This window comes from Odontomachus brunneus, unplaced genomic scaffold (genome assembly GCF_010583005.1).
Source record: "Odontomachus brunneus isolate Ranch 3 - 2012 unplaced genomic scaffold, Obru_v1 Obru_scaffold_176, whole genome shotgun sequence".
NCBI classification, from domain to species: Eukaryota; Metazoa; Arthropoda; class Insecta; order Hymenoptera; family Formicidae; genus Odontomachus; species Odontomachus brunneus.
The window spans coordinates 58,063-83,888 of NW_022639626.1; the positions used below are offsets into that span (position 1 = coordinate 58,063).

The 25,826-nt window shown below is 42.4% G+C and overlaps 1 protein-coding gene across 2 annotated transcripts in view; it reads right to left on the reverse strand.

Annotated features, from left to right (window-relative positions):
- Nucleotides 1–1,141: 1,141 nt before the first annotated feature.
- LOC116851511 (pleckstrin homology-like domain family B member 1) overlaps nucleotides 1,142–25,826 on the reverse strand; it is a 35,247-nt gene continuing 10,562 nt past the window's right edge. Inside the window, exons 2-13 of one of the 2 annotated variants that reach the window (XM_032830971.1) lie at nucleotides 19,211–19,360; nucleotides 14,852–15,025; nucleotides 13,270–14,506; nucleotides 12,147–13,074; nucleotides 11,376–11,749; nucleotides 11,140–11,290; nucleotides 10,512–10,737; nucleotides 9,916–10,081; nucleotides 6,168–6,297; nucleotides 2,703–2,975; nucleotides 2,152–2,409; nucleotides 1,142–2,079 (exon numbers count right to left, since the gene is read on the reverse strand). In XM_032830971.1, the coding sequence (XP_032686862.1) occupies nucleotides 1,891–2,079; nucleotides 2,152–2,409; nucleotides 2,703–2,975; nucleotides 6,168–6,297; nucleotides 9,916–10,081; nucleotides 10,512–10,737; nucleotides 11,140–11,290; nucleotides 11,376–11,749; nucleotides 12,147–13,074; nucleotides 13,270–14,506; nucleotides 14,852–15,025; nucleotides 19,211–19,358 (4,254 nt within the window). In that variant the 5' untranslated portion in view covers nucleotides 19,359–19,360 and the 3' untranslated portion in view covers nucleotides 1,142–1,890. Of the gene's footprint in view, nucleotides 2,080–2,151; nucleotides 2,410–2,702; nucleotides 2,976–6,167; nucleotides 6,298–9,915; nucleotides 10,082–10,511; nucleotides 10,738–11,139; nucleotides 11,291–11,375; nucleotides 11,750–12,146; nucleotides 13,075–13,269; nucleotides 14,507–14,851; nucleotides 15,026–17,098; nucleotides 19,163–19,210; nucleotides 19,361–25,826 lie in introns of those variants that run through there. The other variant, XM_032830972.1, reaches the window with a different exon arrangement.

Here is a 25,826-nt window from a genome sequence, read left to right on the forward strand (position 1 = left end):
TATATATATATATATATATATATATATATATATATATATATATATATATATATATATATCTTTTTATATGTAATCGAGGTTTTTTTTATATTACTACCACTGAAGAGGGTCCACTGAAGTAAAACGCATCCACCGAAGGACCGAAACACGTTTGATCATTTAAATATATACTTTTTTTTACCTCTACATAACTGAGGATAGATATTAACTTTAGCTAGTTTTATGACACTACGTTATCCATGTCAGTGGTTCTATAGGCTCTTATTTTCCCAAGTTTTTGATTTATCAATAAGAACCATTAAAATATAAAAAACCTTAATAACTCCTATCTATACTTATTAGATCGGTAGAGGTCCGTACATAATTGATTTGGATATAATGAATAATACTTGCGTATGATGTACTATGTTAATGCCCACTCTTTTGAGTAATTCGTATAGTTCAATACACGAAATGACATGGGAGGCTGTTTTGTTTCGGATTGATGCCTTGGGCGCGCGTGTATCAAAGATATAAAATATACCTCTCTTACATAAAGTTTAAAAATTTTCTCGAAGCCATCCCACTCGGCATTTTTCACTCTATTTCTCTATTTATTATTTTTCCTTTTTTTTTTAAATATACGCTCTATATGATTTCCAATTTATAAAACATGTATAATTTTCAATTGTAATATAAAAATAAAATTAAACAAAATAATCGAATAATATTGAAAAAACATTGATTAACGCCAAACGTTATTTTAACTTATACACAAATGTCAAGACACTACATGATTTTTAAAATATTGCGTTTTCTCTCTTTCTCTCTCTTTGTTAGAATTCACCGCATTTTTAGAAAGTACAGATAAAATATTTTCTGTGAAATCGATCTTATCGAGATTTCAACAACGATAAAAATTTACTGTCGCGGGATAAGTCGTATCTCTCAATTTATTTGTGTTTTAGATAGCTTCCTCGTATATGTTGTTTTCGAGAAAATGATACCGCGTTAAGACACTGACTGAAAATGTTGAGCGGACGAGATAATTAATTTTAATTCGTAAATGAGCAAATGAAAATATACATAGCTCGATAATTACGCTGGAATATTTCAATCTGTAACATTCAATATGCGAATCTATAATCTATAACATTCGATATACGTACTGAAATATTTATTTCAATTCGCTGTTATATATAAATAGCTGTGACATCTTATATTTTTAATCTGCTCTCAACTGCCTCGTTTATTATAGCGGCCCGATTCATACATTCCTTACTTCTACTTTTTCGGTATAGTTAATGTGCACTCGATTTCCACACGGTTTGAACGCTTCTCTTTTCGATGCAGTTCGGAACGCAGTTCATAATCCAATGAGAGAACTTGTTCTTGATTAATTTCCCGAAGTTAAGTACCGATTACCATGCAAGTCCGTGAGCTTACAATCGTTTGACCATTTGATGCGCTCCTAACTTCTTGAAAATGCGTACAAACCGTAATGCAAACGAGTGTCTCGTGTCTTTCATCGATACCGAATACGGACAATGCTTTTTAGTATAATAGATTAACCTTGCCCGAAAGTTTTCCATTACGGGGATGCGCGGGTCTGTTAAAATATCTGTTGTCGACCATCAAGAAAAATTTAAGCCTTTCCTGGTCTAATCTGGGCTATATCTGATGATGCACGTTGCATCAAAGCGCGCTACGACGCAAAAAGTTAAAATTCGTAAAATCAGTCGCCATTTCCGATTTATATCAGATGCTTCGAAAATTGCAATCGTTCTCGGTGTAGTTACGCGAGATTTCAAAGATCGGAAATCGCTTGTACTCTTATCTCTCGTTGGGTCCGGCGTACCGAAATAACGCGTGTCGCAAATACGTTGTTGCGTTTAACAACCGAGCCCTCTATCAAATGCCATGGTCGAATTCGTGATATCCTTCCGCGCCGGTGAACACAACGTCGACCCAGACGCGCATAGCTTCCGGACTGGGTGCCATGAGATGATAGAGTCTGAAGGAGGTCTTGACGATGAAAGTGAGAGAAGGCTGCGGCGATCTGACGGTATTCATGTGATCCACGTAGACTTCCTCGATCGACTGCAGTGCGTCAATGTCGATTAGTGGATATTATCGAGATCTTCAATGAATCGCGGATCTTATGAGGCTTACCTGAAAGTAGATCACGCCGCGAGCTTTTCTGGACGTATTGTCGCTATAGTAAGACAATGTCTTCCGCTTGCGATCGAAGACGAACCACCGCTTGTTCCAATGATGAAACTTCTTGCTCATCTTCGACAAATAGCCACTGCAACTCGTGGTGTCGATCGTAACATCATAGATTAGGGGTAGCTGATGGCCGGCAGTTTCTATGTGATGCCTTAGGTCCAGGGACTCCGACTTGATAGGCAGATATCTCGTGAGTGGCCTCTGTAAAATTTGTCGCTCGTTAAACGTTGATTCGTACACGTTAACCATGACCAAACTTAATTTATCGCGTTTCTTTCAAGATGAAGTTAAACAACATTCCAGAAACTCAAATTCAAAACTTATCAAAATTTGTCCAACAACTTTTTTCCTGAAGAATTAAGGTTCTAATATAGTAGAGGGAGCTCTGTTAGAGATCAGGCATTGCCTCTTCGTCCCTTCGTGGAAGGACTTGCTCTTTTTCGCCCGTTGCTTAGTTGCGCATGTCGTTTTCTTAGGCGCGATTTCGCGCGTACCTGAAGTTTTGCCTTTTCGCGATGTTTGATGGGCTGCAGTGGGCTAAGGGTATCCATCTCGCTGGATGTTTGAGAAAGCGGGCGACTTTCGTTTCCGTCATTGATCCCGCCGCCGCCACCGCTGCCGACGCTGCCTCCTCCTCCTCCTCCACCTCCACCTCCTCCTCCTCCACTTCCTCCTCCTCCTCCTCCTCCTCCTCCTCCTCTTCCGCCACCGCCACTATTGTCGCTAAGTCTCTCACCTTCCATCGATGTTCTCCTGTCGTCTCTCATCTGAAAATAGCAAAGTCTCATTAGTCCAACCTGACGAGTTTCATCAACGTCGAAAAGACTGATGTCGCGACGCGTTTTTTAGCCCTGAGACTCCATTAGTCGGTTATCAGAAAAGTTAACAAAATTCTGGTTAACCAGAAAACTTGCAACTATTCAACTTAAACAGTCGCAAGTTCTGGTTAGGGCCTGAGCACAAAGATTGTCGCAATTGTTTCCGACAGTGTCGTAGACGTAAGTCGGTGTCGGAAGTCAATGCACAAGAATTGACGTAGACGTATGCTGCATCAATTGTATCGTCTAATCATATTTGATACAGCATACGTCTACGCCAATCCTTATGCGTTGACTTCCGACACCGACTTACGTCAACGACACTATCGTAAACGATTGCGACAATCTTTGTGCTCAGGTCCTTAATCTTGTTTGGTTAACCAGAATCTTGTTACACAGAATTCTGACAACTTCAGCCGGAATTCTGGTTCGTTCATATTTCACGTTTGAGCGATTTGATCAAACGTTCTTCCTTCCTATGTAAGATCATCATTAAATTTGTCAATAAACACGCACCAACAATACGCGCTCGCGCACTTACGCGTCTCCTTCTGACATGTCGTTTCTTCGTTCTGCCTCTCACGTAGTTCATCCACATTAGCGACATCGCGCTCCGATACGATCGAGAAGTTAGCTAGTAATGTTGCGGGAAACGTCTCCCGGTGCTACGTCGCTTCAGACAGATCCGTGCAGATCCGAACAGGTGACGGACGAGAACTGACGTCGGCGACACGGTCTTCAGCGAATATAATTCCCGCTGTAAAATGCGGCTCCCACCCACTTGCTTGGCGGATGCGCTTTTCGCGCGCCGAATTCGCCCCCGCGCAGCGAATTATGACTACTTATTCATCGAATACCGCGTCGGGCGAAATATATATCCCGTGACATAAAATCGCGTCGCTATAAAATCCACTGTGCACATGTAACGACGTGACAACGACGCGATTATATCTTATGTTTGTGTGCTCTACAGGGGAGGCGCAAATGCAACATAAATTTATATTTGTACATCGAATGGCGACGTTTAGCGCGCGATAGGGAGATAAAACATGCGACAGAGGACGATCGACTTGTCTTGAGCGTTTTAAAACCGCTATTATTGGCAATAGTAGCCGTCGAGTGGTCGAGAGTCGAGAGTGGACGAGATGAGAAATTCCGACAGCTCGGCAAACAACGTCGTGTGACTCATCGCAAATACTAATTTACCGTCGACATTTCACTTCGGCTCGACTCAACTAACCGGCCGAGTAAAGTGGTAGGAATGTAAGGAGAATATTTTCTCGGGGATATCAAGGCGCTGGCGCGTATTAAACGCGTAATCCATGCGTGCCCCGTGTATCGCATTCCCCCGATGTTGTGACAAATTCGAGCGGTCAATCGAGCAAACGTTTGAACGAAGAATAAAAGATTGCGCGGCAAGTCCATTTCGCGCGTGTATAAATATCGGCGGGAAATAGGTCAGTTACCAAAGAGACCCCGCGTAAATCTCCAACGTCGTCGCTCCTGTCGTTATAAATTATCGTTTCAAGCTTAATGAAGATTTTACAAAAGCTCATTTACCGGCAAGTACAGGCCGCTCTCTGAGAATACCGTCGCATTCGCGTGGCGGGGCCCCAAACGCACGCTGCGCCGGGAAAAACACGTGCGCAATGGCGAAAACCCTTGCTCCAGAATGCAAACGGACGGTAACTTGCGAAATGTGACTGTTGAAATACGTGCTCGTCTTCTTCGACGAGCGGACGACGCGGCGGGCCAAGGCGAGGCGCGAACTTCCGGCCGTGAGCGAACGCGTTGTGTTCGGTGTAGTGCACTCTAACCAAATGTATACTTTGAGATACGACCTCTTTCAAGTGCCAAAATAGTTGTTTCATTGACGAGGAAACCAATGCGATACAAAAGAGACAGGAAGAGAGTGTGAGAGAGAGAAAGAGAGAGAGAGAGAGAGAGAAAGATCCCCTCCTCACACATACATCGCATTTGCTCAGAGCAGGGACAACGGGCAATAAATTCGCCCCTAAATAGAAAATTTATGTGGCGTTTCGCTAAAGTTGTTAAATGTTCGCTAACCGTTTCAGATGAATTACAGATTCGCTCGATTCAGGATTCCCGCGAATCGTTCTACTTACTCATAAACGTTCGAAGAAGTAACGTAGCTGTTATTCGCGTCTGGCTCTAACAAAAACTTTCTCAAAATTACGCCGGAATAAATAAATGCGGTGCCTTTTTTTTTAACGTAACACGCAGCTTTGTCAATCGTGAGACGAAACAGCGCGAGAATCGGAGGCAGAAAAAACAAAAAAATAGGGAGACAGAAGAGAAGACAGACTACTCATTTATATCCCGTGGTTTATTGTATAATCTTCGAGAAACACATACCCAATAATCGTAGTGAATTCCGCGTGAATCGGATGTATGAATGTCACATTTTCTGCGAACTATACCCGTTGAAAAGACCCGTCTACTTCGATCGTTCGCTCGTGATCGATAAAATCGTTATATCGCGTAATATTCGCGCGACGTACGAGCGCGTTTCCGAGGGAAAGGGAAGCGTCGTGTGCGTGAACGCTGAAAAATTTAAGAGGCGACGCGACGACCGTCAAAAAACATTTCTTTGAACAGGTGTGCGATAAAATCTACACGGGCAGAAATAGACTGTAAAATAATAGACTCTCGTTTGCTGCGCTTGCAAATTTGGCAACGCCTGTCGCAACGTACGTGTCGGACCACCATTTTTAGTAATATTTGCATAAGCAATTAATATATACGTCTTTTTGGCCAGTATCAAAAGTTATTACTTCAAACTCACCTCACATGAGAAATACTCCGATCTGAAGTCAGAATCAGATGGGAACTTCTCAGTTAAATCTTGCGATTTTACAGATTTAATAAATATTACTATGTTTATTACAATTTAACTGAGAAACTTGGATCTAATTCTGAATAAAAGTCTGAGTGTCTTATATGAGAAAAGATTCAAATAATAGCTATTAATATCGATTTGAAATATTTAAATTTGATGCACGTGAATTCACGTTGCTTCTGGAAACGAATTCCGTCTTCACTCTAGGGATACTTTCACAATATTTGATAGAGAAGGAGGACGCGTCGACTGAAATTTACGTTAATATAAAATGTACTTACATTATCATTTTGAAGCAAACTGTAAGAGTTATTCGACGGTCCTGGACTGGGCGAAGTGAGCTCCGAAAGCTTGCTGGGCGACAATTTTTCGTTATTTCCGCCCTCCGCACCGTCGCTACTTCCACTACCGCTGAAAATGTAAATAAGTAAATTAGGAAAGTTATATTAAACAAATCGCGCGATTATATATATATATATATCTCACATGAGCACGATGACACTTGTAGCAGAATTGAATCACGGGACTCGCAATCAAACTGAATTCGACCGATTTGCGAATTATTTAACAAGTCCATCGGGCAAAAATATATTTCGTCAGCGTCGCTCTCGACTTACGTAATTATCCCGTGACGTCGCTAAATCATTACCGTAAGATCAGCTTGGGAACTGCATCTCTCGCAATCGCGTAACGAGCACGGGAATGCAATGGCGAGATAGCGAGTGTTGTTATTGACTGAAGCGCGAACGCGGAATCTCGCGAATTCCACGCGGCGTCCTCGGCATCCTCGGTGGATGAAACTCGCGACGGCTCGAGAAGCACGGTCCTAGCTCCTGACCATCGCGCGACTGAGGAGAGGACGACGACGGGGCCTATGGTCGAGTGTAGCGAAAGGCAGGTATTATTAAAACCTAACAAGTACAAAGTGACTCGGTAGGTAGACCGGTTCGGCGATACCACCGGCATAGCGTTTAATTCTTCTACAATGTTAAATGCGCCTGCGAACGATACCCGAACATTCCGATCTCTCGTTGCCATGCCAACCTCGACCTTGCTGTTAGAAACGCCTCCCCCATTTCCGATATAATCGAGCTTTGATAGTACGCCGCTAGAATATTTATCTTTGCACCTCCTCGGCCAGTGGCGGCTCTATAGCCGGCGAAGTCTTTCGTCGCGTTCGTCGCGCGTTCCTTCCCCAGGAGAATGTTCTCGAGTTTTGTCCTTAGACTGCAGCATGACTGCACTGCCGTCAATTACTTTAAAATTGCATAGTTTGTCATCATCGAGACGGTTAGAGTTTTTTTTTTATTTATAATTGTTCTCTTTGTATGAAAGTTTAAGATAAAAATTTCAAGTGAAAGTACCAATATCTGGACATTAATTATATTGATACCTAACTATGAACATTCTTATTGTTTTGATTTCTAACACTTACGCGCTATCAACGTCACGTATGTATGTCGATATTTTTCTATGACATTTTTCTTTGTATATTCACATATAAACAAATCAAATCTGTTTTATATTATCACATGGAAACAAATGTAATGTAGTTGGTAAAGAGAATTCCCCAAATCAGCCGTGGTAGTGAACGTGTCAAGTAAGAATATTTAAACTTTCAATACAAAATACAATAAAAAATACAAGTATGTGTATTGACTATATATACATATTTTCTACGTTGAAAACTTAAGTATTTGTGTCAAAAATCAAAACAATAAGAATTTCTAATACTATTAGTGTCCAGGCACTTTTACCTTAAACCATGGTCTGTCTGTTATTATCAAACATCGAATATTGAAAGGCGTGCTGATCGATTAGGTAGGCATAATGGATACGAACAGGAAAACTTGACGCGAGATTGTAGGATATCTTTCTTTTTTATTTATAATTGTCTTTTTCTCGGAAAAAATTTGAGCAATGATTGATTCGCTGAATTATCGAACGCCGAAGATTGAAAAGGGATGTTGATTACTTAAATACCGATAATAGATATAAATAGAGAGGATCTCTTAACACGAAAACATAGGGCGATAGCTTGTCTTTTTTCAGTTTCTAGATATGAGTGATTTTTGCACCAAGTGCAGAATGTGTTAGAACGTAGCTCTATCCGTCCATCGCGAACTTGCATCGCATAAGTGCGGATATATCATGACGTATTGCGAGGAGGTCGAAGGTGAGCGTTGCTCACCACTTTTTGCAACACGTGCCGCGTCGTTGGATTTATCTTGTTGCGATTCTAACACGAGGCACGCGCACATGCGTGTGTCACTGTGTCATCATAATTATTTTACTACACTCCGTCCTGATCGCTTCTCGTTTAATTTGTTCTTAGCGAAAAATAAGAGAAGCATTAAAAAGGATCGACCGAAATTCTTGACGTACGAATTCATTCGTGTATTAGTCGTTTTTCTCGCTATTATCTGAAATTCCCCTCGGAACAACGACGTGTTCCCGCCGCGGGAACGCGGACTCTTACGCGAGGGATCATGTTGAGGCAACACTCACAAGTAACGTCGACGAAGCTCGCGCGCACGATTACCCAGAGGATGGCAACAGTTCTCGTGGATCCAGTCTTTAGTGCAGAGGTAACAGCGGTTGCTAGTGAGCAGGGTGATTAGATTGCACCCCCTGACTCTGGCTTCATTCAGCACTATCTCGCCCACTTCTCTCGCCTCCATTCTCGTGCGTCGTCGACAACTCGATGCGCTCGGCACGTAATACACATGTTAATCCCCCTTCGTTCGTCGTCAGCGCACGTCACCGCTCTCGCCGTACCGCTTCGCACTTATCGCGTTTCACGCCGCGATCTTCACCGAGCGTTTCCGCATTTTCCCTCGATTTTCCGCGCAAATACTCCGCGCGAATACGCAGGATGCGTTGACGCGAGTAGAGCCGCGCGGCAAGACATAGAGCTACAGGCAGATATCGTATCGCGCGATAACGCCCCGCCTACCTTGAGAGAGAGAGAGAAAAAGAGAGAGAGAAAAAGAGAGAGATAAACAGAGAGAGAGAGCAAGTACTAGAGGCAAGTGTCGATCCGACCGACGTGATATGCGACCCTTACGTGCGCGCGATCACTAGTCGTTGTTAGTAGGATATCAACGGCAATACATCGCGAATATCGCATCGATATAGGTCGATATTTATATACGCCTGAAATTTCGCGAGATGGACGTCCCTCGAGTTGTTTAGCCCAAATTTATTTAATTATTTTAATTTATTATATTCTGTCTTCTTTCCTCCGTGATGGGATCAGAAAAATTAACCAAAGCTCAGAGTAGACACAAGAGTAGGGAAGGTATGTTTAATCGGCGAATATATCTTGGGATGCTTTAATCCTTAAGCACTGACAGAAGTCTGATGGACTCCCTATGTGAAATAAAAAAATCTATTGCTGTTTCACTCCCGCTTAAGCGTATATCGCGTCCATCTTTTCTTTGGTAAAATATGAAGTGGCGACAAGAAAAGACGTTTCGCACACTTTCTCAGGTAATTATCAAACTTCGAAATATTTTTGTAAATCTGTGTCAGTGCTTAAGGGTTAATTGCGTCATCGGTTATTAAGCTCTTATACGGCTTTACGTTTCCTAATCGTGGGATACGTAGGGTGCACTCGGATCGTCATACGCCAGTGCACACGTCGTTCGAGGCGTGCCGATGAGGAAGGTTTCGTAATAAGCTCCAATGAACGACGGAAAGGCCGTCGCGATTAATCGCGATACCGGCCGATAACGCACGCGACGCGTATTCCATACACTTGGTGACGCGAACGTCCGTATCTCCAGCATGACGCAGTGAGAATGCTTTGGTCTCGTGACCGAGAACGTTCGCGTGCGTGAATGTAAAGCGCGTCCGCGGGGTATATTTCTAGACATTGTTACCGCGAAGGAGAGTTTGTAAACGGACATTCTTCGAGTCGCGTGCTGACGTTATTCTCTATATTTGAGTCCCTCGTTTAACATCATCGCACGCGATAATAAGACAAGTCGATCCGAGCAGCTCTGGTATTTTCGCCATCCGACTCACCTTTCTGTCGGTCCAGTCGAATAACTGGAAGACTCCTCGCCGGATTCGACGCTGTTGAACGACGCACAGTTCATTTTTCTCTCCTCCCACTGCGAACGGACCTCGTCCTGCACGCGTCTCTTCAACTCCTCGACTCTGCGTCTTTCCTCCGAGATCACTTGACTCCCTAGAGAAAGAGGCGTTGGAATGTTTGTTTTTACTCGTCACTCCAACTGCCTCGAAATCATTACATGTATCGCGAGATCAGTATTGAGTTGGCCATTGATCGATGGACATTGTCTTTGACTAAAGTAATCGGCCATACAGTGAATAAATTGGCCATAAAATAAATCAATCGTCGTATATGTAGCCAGGAATAATTTAATCGATTGACGAAATCGATTTTTAATTAGTAGTAAGAATCAATTAATTAATCAGTCAAATCAAAGTCCGATTAATCATTAATCTTATGAATCGATTAAACTATTCATGATTTTATATGTCGCGATTGATTGGTTTTGGTGATTGAATTGTCGATTATATTTCAATCAGCTTAGATTTTAATCCATCAGCGTCCGACACTGCGCGAGATTCATTCACTTGGGAAAGATACGTGCCTTGTTTGGCCAAATGAAGCTGCCGGTTCCTTTCTATTTCTTTGAGCGACTCGATCGTCTTCCTTCCCAAACTGCCCTGATTGTTCACGATCGGCGAGTCGTTGGTCACTCTGGAGATTCTGTCGAAATCTTCTCTACTCGGCGATCGTTTCTCCTCAGAATGCTCGGCGAAATTTTGAGCCAGACAGTCAAGCTCTTCGTTTATCTCTCGTACCCGATTTCGTCCCTGTCAACAATTAAATACTAATTAAAAAACGACACATCACATTAATTAATTAATATTATAATCCAACAGATTGGTCAGTGGTAATACAATTATTTTTATATCGTACGCTGAGAAAAAAGCGGTTTCAACAAATATAATGTTAATGCAATAATAATTCGCAATAATAATTTGAAATCATTATATCAACGCAACTTATTATTGCATTAACATTATATTTTGTTGAATTAATCCAGATATTTCTTTGATGGCCGGTGACCGCCGATTTTGTCAATACAACCGCTTTTTTTCTCAGTGTAGGAAAGTTGAGAACAGTCGTATGCGCCGCGACTTATCTTATCGTAGAATTGACATTAGATATCCAGTGAATTAACTTCTCTTACGGCTGTATCGTTTGTTACCGACCTCCTCCAGCCTCTTCAGATGTCCCAATTTCTGCCTCTCAAGACTCCTAGCGTCTTTGGCTGCCGCGTTCTTCGCCTCGCACCGCTGTGACTCCAAGTAGTTCAGCTGCGATTTTCTCGTCTCGATCTTGCTTGTGAGCTCGCTCAAGTATCTGCGAAAACATCATGAGCGAAAATGTACGATCAGTGGAAGAGCTTGACGAAGAGCTCGCGCACAGGGAGAACGATTACACGTACCTCTGCAGTTCTTCTCTCGTGGCCAGTTTGCTCGCCTCTTCCTCGAGGTGATGAAACTCCATGTCCTCGAAAGCTTTCCTCTCGCTCTCAAGAGCATCTTGCTGCGCCGTCAGTTCATCGGCGATATCCTGCCGCGTAATTTCGTCCGCACAACTGATCAATTGCTCGTCCAGTCGGACGCAGACTTGATGCGTTCTCTGAACGCGTTGCTTCGCTTCAGCTTGCAAATGCGAATGCATCGCGTTATCCTCCGCCATTTCTCTCTCCAGCTCGTTTATTCGCATTTGCACCTTGATCTTCTCTCCCTCGTCCTGGACGAGTTTCAAGGATTCCGATTCATATTCCGCGGACAGCAGCGCCTTCTCCATCTCGAACTGTCGAACAACAACCGAGCTTATCATATCAATTTTTCAAGTCTCCGGTGTCGTTTCTCGCGAGTTTCTCAAGAGTTTGCTAATATTTCGAGTCAAACTGAGATATTAGCTCGCGAACGGTCTACACATGGATAAGAGGGACTATTGTTCGTCACCGATTACTTCGAATATCAAGGGTACGTCTTACTGTCTAATAGAACGATATACTTACAATCGGACGTCTTAGCATTCCGTGCCCGAAAGGGGATAAAGAGAAAAAATAAACAATTCGTTTAATATGCGACATATATACATACGTGTAACGTGTACAACAACGACACAATTGTTATTATTATTATTATTATCGTCGATGTTCGTTCGTTCGACTGTGAATTCAGAAGAAGAAGACGAAAAATACCTCTCTAGTAATTTCTTCCTCCTGAGCCTCAATCTCGGCGACGCTCCTCTTTAGCGCGTCCATGTTGCCGAGAATGTGCAGTTTTTCATTGCGCAGGAATTCGACATATTTCTTCCTATCTTCCTCCTCCAGCTGCTTCCTCTCCTTATCAGCCTTCGCCTCGTTAGACTTGGCGTTATCCTTCTCGCTGTTGTTTCGCTTGGGCGTCACGCAGATCTCTTTGGATTTCGAGAGCATGGACAGCTGCTCTATCGCCTCGAGCAGGTCGTCGTTCGATATGGTGAGCTTATTCTCGATCATTTCGCACGAGTTCGACAACTGGCCGTGCTTCTTTGGCATAGAACGATTCTGATCATTGTTCCGTGTCGCCGAGAACGCGACGTTCTCGTAGAGATTCGCGTTCGCGCTCTGCATCGCACGCTGCGCCGGCTCGATTCCCGTCCCGTTCAATCGAATCGTCCCGTACGTCGAGTCGCCGGTATCGTCGTGAGTCTGCATGTAATTGCCTGTCCCGTCGTGCTTCTTGTCGTGGTTGCCGATTATAATGTTTTCGTAATTGCTGCCGTGAGTCTGATCAGTCGCGCCTGAGAAATTGTAGTTGCCGCTTGCGTCGCGAACGTTCAGATACTTGGTCGGCTGATTGTCGTTCAAGGTGTTCGCGTACGGTAATCCCGCGGGAACGTCGCGCGAATGACTGTCGGCTTGGGCGAATTGGTCCTTGTGATTGCCGGACGAATCGCCGTTCTGGAAAACGAGCTTGGAATTTTGGACGGACACGTTTTCGTACGACGCCGCGCCGCAGGTGCCGATCTGCTTCCAAGCGTCGAAGGAGAAGTGCGGCTGGTTCTTGGAAGGACTCTTCGGACTCTCGAAGGGAGATTGATAGCCGAGTCTCTTGTCGCGCGGCAGAGATCCGTTCGTTATTATCCTGCAAAAACGTGAATTTTATTTTACCGAGTATTTCGCGTGTACTAAGGAAACATTTCATCTGTTCGTCGTAACGACCGACATATCTTTTCGTGGGAGAACGCGTGTAGCAGACGACCCGCTAACAAATTCGTGCGAATCTTCCGCGAAGGAAGATGAAATAAAATGTGAGAAAACGAGAAGTTGGAGAAATTACCGATTCGGCTGTCGTGGCTTCTCGACAGTGCTTTGTCTCTCATACTCGGCGCACATCGCCAGAATCTCCTCCAGTCGCATTTTCTCTTGTCTCTCGACCTCTTGCTCCCTCAACCTCTCTTCCTGCGCCCGTTTCCTCTTGGTCTCCGCCTCCCTGCGTTTGTTCTCCGCGTCGGCTTGCCTTTCCCGCGATTCCTCGAGGGAGCAAGCGCTACCGACGCTCGGAGTGGGACTCTTGACCCTCGCGTGAGTTCTCTTCTGCTCGCTGTACCGCGGATTTCGATTGAACGCCGGGCTCGGTGGCTGAATCCTCTTGATGTTCGGATTCGAGCCGAAGCCACGAGCCGTGGGCGACCTAGAGAGCCCGGCGTTCATGTCTCCGTCGACGTTGGAGTCGCAGATGCTCGGGTTGGATCCGTACTTGCCTAGCTGCAGGAACTCCGTGGTGGTCGTCTTCGTGACGATCAGGCTTTGGCTCATGTCGTAGTCGCGGTCGGCCAGTTGCTCCAGCTCGTTGGAGCTCTGGCAGGTCATACTTCGAGACATCAGGTCGCTTCGCGCAGCCACGAGTTTTGGGATCGCGGCCCCTCCGAGAGACGGCGATCGCGCGTTCCTGCCATTACCGCCGCACTCGCGGTAATAAGGTCTGCATGTCTTGAGATAAGTCTCCGCCGAGTACATCCTAATCTGATTGTGATTCTGACATTGTGGGGCGTTGATGGTGTTCGATTGCGTGCTACGCGAGTCCGGACTCCTCTGGCGAGAAACTTCGTCGCCGCGACGAAGGCTCCTCGCCAGAGAGTTGTCGTTGTCGCCGACGTTGTTGTTTGTGACGTCGCAGCCGTTCACCGGCGACCTCGCTAGGGATACCAGACTGGACGATCTCGAGTGGCCAAGGATCTGGTCAGCCGGCACGTTGGTCGTGAGCGCGCCGACCGGGAAGACCTTCGGGGAGACGCAGTTGGCCCGGTTCTGCTTCGACAGCATCTCGAATTTCGTCAGCTTGCCGAGGAAACCGATTTCGTCATCGGAACAAGAGTTCCTAGGGGATTTCCGTGGCGCGACAGGCGGCTTCCGTTCCAAATGAAGCTTCTCTTGCGGCTGGCCATCGGTCAGCGAGGAGAAACTTATCGGCGCCATCGAGATCCTCGAGTGGGGCAAGATGGATCGCAGGTGCTTCGCCTCGGCCGGGTGGTTGAAACGCATGTAGTTCGAGCGACCTATCGAGAGCATGCAACCTAGAACAGTTCAATTTTAATAGAAAACAGAGAAACGCTCGTTTCGCTCGATCTAAGTAAATAATTCTCCATATTTATTGAACATGGTTGAAAAACATGGTCGAAAAACAGACAGTTCTAGCTGGCAAACAATTCTACGTGTCACTTCCGATTCTTATCACGCATCGTGCCGCCGATAGATTTCTCTCTACACGTTCTTAGTGAAACTATTCTTTCTTTTCTTTCTCTTTTTTTAGCAGTACATCCTCAAGTACCAAGAACATCCTTTGCGTCGTCCTGCCGCCTTTTTAGGGCGGCCGTGCATGACCAGCGACGGTCATTCGTATTTAGGCCAAGGTCTCTTACCTTGTGCGAGTCTCACTGGCGAATTTATCGGCACACCGTCGACAAACGTGTTTCCATTTATGGGATGTAGAGTGACCACGCCGTTATTGTTCTCGATCGCGCAATGGACGGACTCGACGCCGGTGCCGGCCACCGAGATGTCCGCATCTCGGCTTGATCCAAGGGTGATTTTGCCTAGATACGCGAGAGAGGGAGAAACGAAAGAAGCTGTGATAAATTAGAAATTTATTTGTGGAAAGGGAGAGGGGACGAATATATGAATAAATAATAAATAGAATAGTTGTCGATCGCCGTGCATCAAAGAGGACTTCGCCTTCCACCTGTCCGCGATCAGAGCTGCTCGCTTCTCCGAAACGGTCTTATTATTATTATTCGTATGTGAGGCGCGAGATGAAAAGAAGCGGAACGAGGAAGAGGATCGGAGCAGCGTGACTATCGGAGCCGCGCGTCTGCCTCGCGGTTGAATGGAAACCAGGCGGGCGAGTATGCATTCCGATCGAAATTCTCTCGGCCTTAGTAACGCACTTCCCCACGTAACTCGTCTGAGTTACGTTTATTTTGGCAGCGGCTCCCACGAGTATCGGAGTATAAATATCGGCATAATCGAACTCCCTCGTCCGCGGAAGCTCCGATTCCGAAATCGGGACGACGAATGGGGCGGCCCGCGCGGCTTCACAATATTAATTTGGGCCTTCCGAGAAAATGTCGACGACCCGTCCGGTCCAGGCGACGATGATGGCCGGATGTATTCTTCGTCTGATACACGAGACCTCAGACGCGTACACCGCGCGAATACGGAAGTATGGTTGAGGAGAGCTTGTTTCCAGAGATCGTTCTAAATCCGTAACTTCAAGAACTAGATGGATTATATGCAGTGCCCAGTGCTGGGCATTGAATCGATTTTTCTGAACTAAAATAATCGACAAGTTATCAAAATTAATCAGTTAGCATAACATGTATAATTTTTTAATTAATTGACGAGTTAATTATTAATCGTTCAGTCGCATCGAAACTTGACTAATAATTAATTTCATCGCTCGATGAAATAGTTTATGACTTTATGTATTGATTAATTTTGATTGTTGATTTGCAGATTATTTTAGTCGAAGAAGATCTTAACTTATGTTCAACGCTAATTATATCATAAATTTTTTCTATAATCCTCGCGCGATTTACATTCTTCAAGAAGATTTTATGTATATATATGTGTGTACGATTTTATGTATATATATATATATATATATATATATATATATATATATATATATATATGCGATTTTCTTTAACATGTGCGCGCGCCTTCCCTAACACGATTTTCCTTTTTCTCTTTTCTTTTCTATGAATATGAATCTGGGACAGTCTGGGAATCCGCTCCACGTGTATTATCGTTGAAGTGAGATGCACTTTGATTCGATCACAGAAACTGAGACTCGACTATTTATTTGCACCCCTGTTATTGTATTCGCTGGAAACTGTTGGATTTTTAACGGCTCGCGATATTTCCACCGATATCCGTGAAACGTGTGAGAAACGAGCGCGATTTTCCACGGCGTCACTGCACGACCGACTGCAGGATCGATCAACTTGTACGGCTCGCACTGCTTTCCGTAAAATAATTCGGAGTCTAGGCGTGCTCTCCGTTCTGCGCGGCGCGGGTAAATCGTGGTGCATTCTACGAAGGACTGCCAGTTATATTTAGTTTTAGCGCGGTCGTGCACTCTCTCTTGCATTTTCGGTTTTTTTTGGAAATGCGTCGGCCGGTTAGAAATACATAAGTATCCGACACACGTAGTACCTAGACGCATAACTCAGACGATTTAAGCTCAGGTAACTTTTTCCCGTAATCAGACGTGTTTTCGAGATGAGTCAGAGGGGTTCAATACTCCTAGACATATCACACATGAATGACACACATAATAAAGGATTAACTAATAAATTTATATCAGAAACATACAAATAGAATCAAAAGAGGTTGATATAAAAGACTTCAAAATAAGTGTTAAATGAAATATTGAAGTAGAATCAAGATTTTGTCTCAAAGGTTTTCAAGGAATGTAAGTTTCATAGGATTTCATTTATATGTTTCTCTAGACGTAGCTATGACCGAATTGATGTGTGTGTATATGAAAAATTGCAACGAATGGTAATCATAAAACGCGAGTCGAAATCACGCTAATGACTTTATCGTGGAAACACGCGTGCGCACACGCGCGTACACACACACACACACACACACGTATTACTCACCACAGCAAGTTGAGTCACGCGACAATCGATAGTAAGGAACGCGAGGTCTCGAAGATCGAGTTTTTCTATCGCGCATTGTCCTGCGGGAGAAAGTTCTTCATGATTTCAAAACAGATGCGATCATAAATTTCAAGGAGAGACAGGATATATACTCGGCGTGTGTGCAAACAGACGGACAGGTGCGCGAAGTGTGGCAGTCTCCTTTATTTCATGAAAAGAAAATGTCTCGACTAACCGATGGACCGCTTTTCACGTCGATTAAGCCGCGATAATTAATATTTTACCGACATCCGCTTCGAGTCTATCGTCTTGGTCTCTTCCTACATACTTGATTTATTATTCTGTTCTTTCATAAACAAACTTGAAATCCTATGAAACTTACATTCCTTGAAAACCTTCGAGACAAAATCTTGATTCTACTTCAATATTTCATTTAACACTTATTTTGAAGTCTTTTATATCAATCTCTTTTGATTATATTTAATTTACTAGCTTTTTCGTAAAGTTTTCTTTCAAGTAGGATTTTATTGCGTTTTCTGCAATATAAAAGCGCTAAGTAGTTTCCATATATATTATACTGATTCTTCCGAACATACAGATGTTAGAAAGTTCAGGTCTGAAGTAGGACTAAAGTTTCGACTCAGGTCAATAGATAATTCATTTACATTAACCGTTTTAATCTTTTTCTACCTACTTGGTGTTTATTATTCTGTTCTTTCGTAAACAAGCTCGAAATCCCGAGAAACTTACACACTCTTTGGAAATCAATAGACGATTGATTCACATTTTTTAAAGATCTGCAGACAATGAGACCCATTTCCCTAAGAAATCGCGTTACTCGGTCGTCAAAATAAATGGAGAATCGACTCTTTGTTGATCGTCCCGATCCTCCGCGTTTCGTATCTTCGTGTAAATGCGAGTGTTACATGGATCAAACGGCTGAATCGATTTACCAACTGTACCACGCAATCTCCTCTTCCAATTTCCGCGGCCTGGCAATCATTCAGCCCCAGTCTTGGTGTTAAATACGTGCTCGTTTAATCCGTTCGCCGTTTTACGAGCCGCGATATTGTTTCGTTGCTCGTTCCCTCGGAACGGAAATGTAGGGTCTGCGGGCTTCTTAAAACGGCCCTGCTCGCTGGGAGAACAGCCTTTACGCCATTTATATACCCGGTACGTTTGTATGGCGTGTACACGCGCTCTGCAAGTCCCTTCGAATATATGGCGCGTACATAAAGGCTAAACCGAGACCAAAGAGTCGCTCGCTCGCTCACTCGCTTGCTCACGGATATTACGGTCCCAGCATTTTCCATCGCGTATATATTTCTACCTGACCGGATGTGATGTCCTTCTTTGTTTCGCGAAACTCGATTCTGTCGAGTTTTCGTCGATACAAACCGGAAACGGATCGTAAACACAAAGTTCACACGATCATTTCGACGCGAAACTTCTCTCTTCTTTGAAGTATTCTTCCCTGATTTAATGATAACTCAACTTGGTCTTAACGCTAACGTGATAACATATTTTTCATAAAAATGCAGATGAAAAATATTTCTCGTGTATTTTCTTTCGTTTTCCGAGTTATCTTCCAATTGATACGGACGGTAATAAACTCCCACCACTATTTTCCGAGTTTCTCAATGACGTTGTAAAGCTTTATCAACTGGCGCGATGCTATACACGTCTTGAATTGTTTGAAGCATCGGATGAATCACTGGTGGTGTTACGTGGCGACGACAACTTATTCGTTGCTACTGGCTCGAAACAGTTTCGGCCAATCCGCGCGAAAAAACAATAGGAAAGGCATACGACGTACAAAAATAAACTAGAAACTACAAATAAATAAATTATTCGATCTCGATAGATACTGCCCTCTGCTTTTTACCACAGCGACATATTCCCACAAACAGATATGGGAATTGCATAGAAAGCAATTTCGTATTTTCCACTGGAAAACCCATTGGAAGATCCGGAGTAGTTTATTATCACTATCCAATAAACAACGGATAAAAATGAATGGAGACTTTCGCGGAGAGTCCTGGAGAGAACCGTCTGTCGTCGTCGCCATTGTCGTCGGGGGAGAAAGGTGTAGGTCACTTTGCAAAGTCTAACCTTCGGGTAGAGGATGCAAAGTCACGGCCGTCGACAGTCGTCCGCTTCCCATGGAGACGAGATGCGGCGCTTCCGTTTGCACGCGCAACGCCCGACCTGCTTCGTGTACCTCGAGACCGGCCGCGGTGGCGGCCGCTACGCTCGCCATGCCTGCAAAACAAAAGCATTCGCAATAAATTCGCGCTCTAAGCTGGCGGCTGGAGCGGAGAAATCGGCAGGAAACGATTAACGTAACGATCCCGATCTCCGATCGATCTCCGCGCGTTTCCCACCACGTCTCTCTCTCTCTCTCTCTCTACTCTGTCCGAGTTGAAATTTTGATCTTACTTTCAGCCTCACTGTTCTGTTTAACATCTATTTTGATACTATAAAATCAATCTCTTTTGAAATTTTTTTAGAATTATTTCGCTCGAACGTATATATCATTAAGGAGGAGCAAAGAGAAAAGTTTCCCTTATTATTATGAATAGTTTACGAGACGAACGAACGATCTCGTCGGACATTACGGCTATCGTTTCACGAGAGATCGATCCAAATGAGTTCCTCTACCGGCGTAGCTTCACGTTGGCGGATAAGAATGGAGAGAGGGTTGCTCAAAAAGAAAGCGGGAACGAAAAACCGGTCTTCCCAAGCCGAGCAAGGGTTTTTCTATCTTTTTTCTTATTTCTCCCCGTCGTAATCTTGGTCTACGCCGGCGGTTCTTGACCTTCTCGCGATATACCACAGGCTAATGATAACAAGTGGTCCACTGCACTTATTTTTTCTTTCTTTCTTTATTGTCGTTGTTCTTATCGGCGTTGGTATGTATATGTACGTGTGCGTGTGTTCTCTTTTATTTTCATAATTAAGAAATCGCGGAATAGAAAAGAAATTGGAAAGTTTCGCTCACGCTGTCACCGCGGTTGACGCCGTACTTGCGCTTGCCGTTTATAGGGTTGTTCATCTCATGCGAATGATCTTAACGAGTTGAAACAACTTTAATTAAGCGCATTACGCTAGGCTGTCCCGTTGAACTTTGCTAACGCGTTTGGCCACGAGGAAGTAACATATTCCACTTGCAATTTCTACACAGAGCTGCACACGCGGGCGAGAACGCACATAGAGAGAAATGCAGACGGGAAGATAGACAGGATAGAGTGATAATGGAACAATTTGTCACGGCATAATTACACACTTCGAATAAGAGCCGTGGAATCAGACTTATCCGGATTGTGCAAAGCTTATTCCGTTCGAATTTCCGCGGCTTAGGTAAATCGTTAAATTGGCAACTTCCCTGATCGAAATTGCGACTACAAAGGAGACTACTACAAGGGAGAAAACGACTGAAGGGGACTCGTGGAACGATACATTTTTTCTCATCTTCAGTTGTTCGCGGGGAGTGCGATACCGTAAAGGGACGGTTACCTTTATCCGTGAAATTTTAATGGTTTTCCCCTGCGGTCAAACGATTAAACGGCTAGCTCGTGGCGCTACACAGTCACGCGGTGCACGCACAATCTGCTTAAATTACACCTCCTCGGATTTCATCGGCCGGTAATTTAAAGCCGACGATTAAAATGCCGGGTTTCGTTGAATCGCTCGGTCGAGACCTCTGAAGGAGAAGAAGAGGAAGAAGCAGAAACTTTATCGTCAGCCGTCGGTGCTGCTATGCCGAGCGCATATAATGTACATATCGCGATACATATCGTCCGTCGCGAATGTACGTAAGCGGAGTCTTGTTAGGTTAACGTTGCAAAATCTGGTGGGTCATCGGCTTATTGCGCAGTTCGATCTCATCACGCGACTCCGAGATGCGCGAACGAACGCTCCTGAGAATCGCGGTTGGATCGATACTTGTAGTTTCTCTTGTGCTCGGCATACCAGACTGGGGCGTTTGATAAGATAACCGATAATGAACAGCACACACGCACACTTATCGGAATGTAACGCTGCGCGTTAAATCGATGATACAGTCTGTGTCCTTATATTCACACATAATCGTATCTTGACTGTTCGTTACGACTTGAACGCGCTAATGATTACGTAACCAACGTTCTCACAGTGTTGGACATTAAACGATTGAAGTTTTCATTGACTAAAATAATCCGCAAATCAATCATTAAAATTAATCAATTGTCACAAATTTTATATATATATTTTTTTTTTATTTATTTATTTATTTATTTATGTCAAATGAAACAATATCTTTATGCTTTATTGCACGATTAGTTATCGGCAATATTTATCAAGACTTGCGCAAATGTACGAAAACATAAAGTTTGTGCAAGTTTTATTTTAATATATGATATTATATTATATATGCATATATTTAGAATTTAAATATTCGTATTTAAAGACCAAAACAGTAAGACTTTAAGTAGATGACTTTAAGGATTTGCTATATAAAGAGAGAATCATATAGTTTTTTTCATATAAATTCATTTCACTTTTTGTTTTTAATAGTCTAGAAATAGATTGTTAGTAAGGTTTATGTTATTAAGGAACATAGTAGATTTCTAGAAACATAGCAGATTTTGCTAGAAACATAATAGGCGTTTCAATGATGCATTTTAGTTCTTAAAATATAAATAGTAGATATGAAATGAAAGGACAGTAAATTATTGCAGAATGTCGCTGTATTTCTCAGTTACAGAATCTCATAATAAATTTTGCTATAATTCCCTCCGTATAGTTTTACTTTGATCGATTGGAATGCTTTTGTACTAAAATAATCGGCGAATTAATAACCAGGACTGATCAATCGTCATGTATAAAATCACAAATAATTCAATCGACTTGCAAAATTAATTATTACTCAGTGTACAACCAGCCACCTTAAAGTTTGATTAATAATTAATTTTATAAATCAACAGGATTATTTGTGATTACACTTGTGATTGTTTAATCTCGATCATTAATTTTGCTTATTATTTCAGTCAAAGAGATAATTGTTAATTGACTAATTCCCAACACTACGATTCGGACGAGAAACGCTATTTTGAATATATCATGATTTAACCGAACGCTCTTCCTGACTGAAGGCAATGTACTTGACGTAGTAATTTAGGAATTGAACGCATCGACGCTCAATTGAAATCGACTAGAGAGTCGACCAAAGTACCGAGAGCGCAGGTGTGTCGTCCTTGCGGACCCGCTCTCGCGTGACTCCACTCGGTAGCGTGAACGGTAGACACCTGCCCGTGTACAGGTGAGCCAACGCTGAATTGTTGAAAACTTACAAAGAAGAAAAAAAGGTCGTACATTCTAGGTCGAGCTTGAACGTCAAAACCCGGCACGAATCTAAATTCCGCTATCCGCTGCCGGGGGAATATATCTGGAACGGCTAAAGAGGTAGAAACAATCTTCCCAAGATCCGCGCGTATTTTAAAACGACGACATTTCGAATAATTTCGCAAACGAGGGCAAGTTTGGCCCCACGGCTTCAGGATACACTACGTGAGCCGCCTGCTTTTGACAACGTATCATCGTGTAAATACAGTTGGTAGCGACACGATTTGGCCTTGGGCCTCTCGTCTGTCTGTTTCTCGACGGAATTCCACAATCGCCTCTTCCGCCGCTCTTTCCACTTGGTCGAAAATATTTTTTTCCATGCCCGCGTGCGTGCACGTAGCCGCGAAATACGCGCGAGATCTCGCGGGAAGGTGGATGCGCAAGGACGCAAGACGGCGACGAGCGCAAATGTTTGCCCGCGCGCGAGATAACCACGATAGCTCGGTTTTAAATGAAAACACGTGGTGCCTCTCCCGCGCCGTTAAATTATTATAACTCAACGTCTGTCTAATGCGCGGTTAGGCGAGGAGGACGGTCGAGATCAGCATTGTCGAGGTGGCACGGGGATCTCTTCTCTCAAAACGCAACAGGGGATGATGTGAGTCGATGTGACGCGGCCACCACATCACCGAGACACACTTTTTCGACGGAGCTTTCCTTAATGGGTCAACGGCTCGTTCTTTATTAGCGGCAATTAACGCGCCGGCATAAGCGTTTACCGATGACGTCAGTCGCCACACGCGGAACGATTTACAACGACGCCTGGCCGTACACGTCGCCTACGAGAGAGAGATACGAGCGTTATCTCGAACGTTCGCGGGATGTGCAGCGGGGTGGGCTCTCGCTTGGAATACCTCTTGTGTGTTTTCGACGCGTTCCTATCTTTTCCCCTGCGCCAAAAGAGGCATTACACTCATCGTCGCGATCTTTTTCGCGACATCAATTGACTCTCCTAACGTGTGAACCTCGTCGGTTAACACCTCGGGAGCGCAATTGTTGTCGCGGGTACGGCGTATGTAGACAGGTCAGATGTCAACAAACAGTGTCGTACTATAAAAATGCACGATATTATCGTCACGATACAGCGGGATACGTTAGAGAAATAAGTAAACAAATCGGTAGTCTCGAGCTCGTACGCCCGTCGAAGGGCACACGTGACTTTGAAAACAATACACCCGTAGGTACGCAACGACAAAGCGATCATAACGGTCCTTGACGCGGACGTGATCGAATCAGGAGGCGTCGCGCGCGATTCTCCATTTTTAATTAATCAATTGGGGCGTTATATTATTCGTTATACTACGTCGCGTGCGCGATTGGCGGTTTATCGTCCTGCCACCGTCGTCTTGCTGTCTTGAACCGTGGCTACACTAGAAAAAAGCATTCTTTTTTAGAAAGTAAGTTTATTTTTCACATGTAAATCTTAAAATAAAATTGCATAGCTTTAAACAAAGATAAGTTACTTGCATCAATACATTTTATGTGTGATTCAAACAAAGAAAAATATCTTCTTATTGTTTAAAAATAATTTTTATGAATGGAAACATGTTGGACTGAGAAGACGATGTTTTTTAATATCGGAAGAAGACATTAAAATAATCATAATATACTTCTTATGAGACTATTATTCATATAAAATTGTAACATCATTGAAATTCAAGACTTAAAAGTTCTTCTAATGAAATTATATGTCATCGCTTAATGAAACAACGATTGTTAATTTGAATATATTAGTTTAAAGTAGATGTACTAATATTTCTTTTTTATGTACATCCTCAAATCTTAAGGGTGCACGGAAAAAAAGATTTGCTAATATATGGACAACTAAAAATATTAGCTGCAGGAGCAAATTTTCTTGCTTTCATAGCAAATTTATTTAGTTGTGATAGCTAAAAGATTTGCTAATATATATATTAATAATACTATTAATAATACTATTAATAATACTATTAATAATACTATTAATAATACTATTAATAATACTATTAATAATACTATTAATAATACTATTAATAATACTATTAATAATACTATTAATAATACTATTAATAATACTATTAATAATACTATTAATAATACTATTAATAATACTATTAATAATACTATTAATAATACTATTAATAATACTATTAATAATACTATTAATAATACTATTAATAATACTATTAATAATACTATTAATAATACTATTAATAATACTATTAATAATACTATTAATAATACTATTAATAATACTATTAATAATACTATTAATAATACTATTAATAATACTATTAATAATACTATTAATAATACTATTAATAATACTATTAATAATACTATTAATAATACTATTAATAATACTATTAATAATACTATTAATAATACTATTAATAATACTATTAATAATACTATTAATAATACTATTAATAATACTATTAATAATACTATTAATAATACTATTAATAATACTATTAATAATACTATTAATAATACTATTAATAATACTATTAATAATACTATTAATAATACTATTAATAATACTAAAAATATTAGCTGCAGGGTCAAATTTTCTTGCTTTCATAGCAAATTGATTTAGTTGTGACAGCTAAAAAATTTTAATATATATTAAATTTTAATATATATATAAACAAATCTTTTAGCTATCACAACTAAATAACTTTGTTATGAAAGCAAGAAAATTTGCTCCTGCAGCTAATAATTTTAGTTGTCCATATATTAGCAAATCTTTTTTTTTTCCGTGTGATTACAATCTTTTATTTTTTTGAATTTGAAAGAGGCTTATTCGAGCTTTCGTATTTTTGGTACAGTCTATTGTTGTAATTAATCAAGAAATGTGTTTTCTTTCTTTCAGATTTGACAGAGCTTAGCGGAGACACAGCGGATGCGGGTTCCCGGGGGTGCAGTTGCCGCACCGGAGGATCCGGTTCGGGCCGAGCAGGGTCGGCTCGAAGGTAAGCTCATGGATTCCCTGCACTTCTCCGTTTAACTCTTTGTGGTCGAAGGTCGAGATAGAGCGATCTAAATGACTGGCACTACGACTATAAAGAACTAAAGTGGATGGCATGTAGAAAAACATGAGCAGTAAGCGAATTGGCCAATCATATTCGAGAATTATCGAGAACGTGAGACTCGTGTTGAAATTCTCGACAGTGATTGATCGATTTTGCTCACTGCTTAAGTGCTGCTCCTTACGTTTTTCTGTGCGTGCAATCATTCGTATTTATACTTGTTTACTTATTAACGAGAAATCTAATGAGGAAAAATTATCTTTTTGTTTCAAAAAGTAGCGGAACGCAGCCGGCCTTGACACGGTAAGTCACGCAAAAAAAAAAAAAAAAAAAAA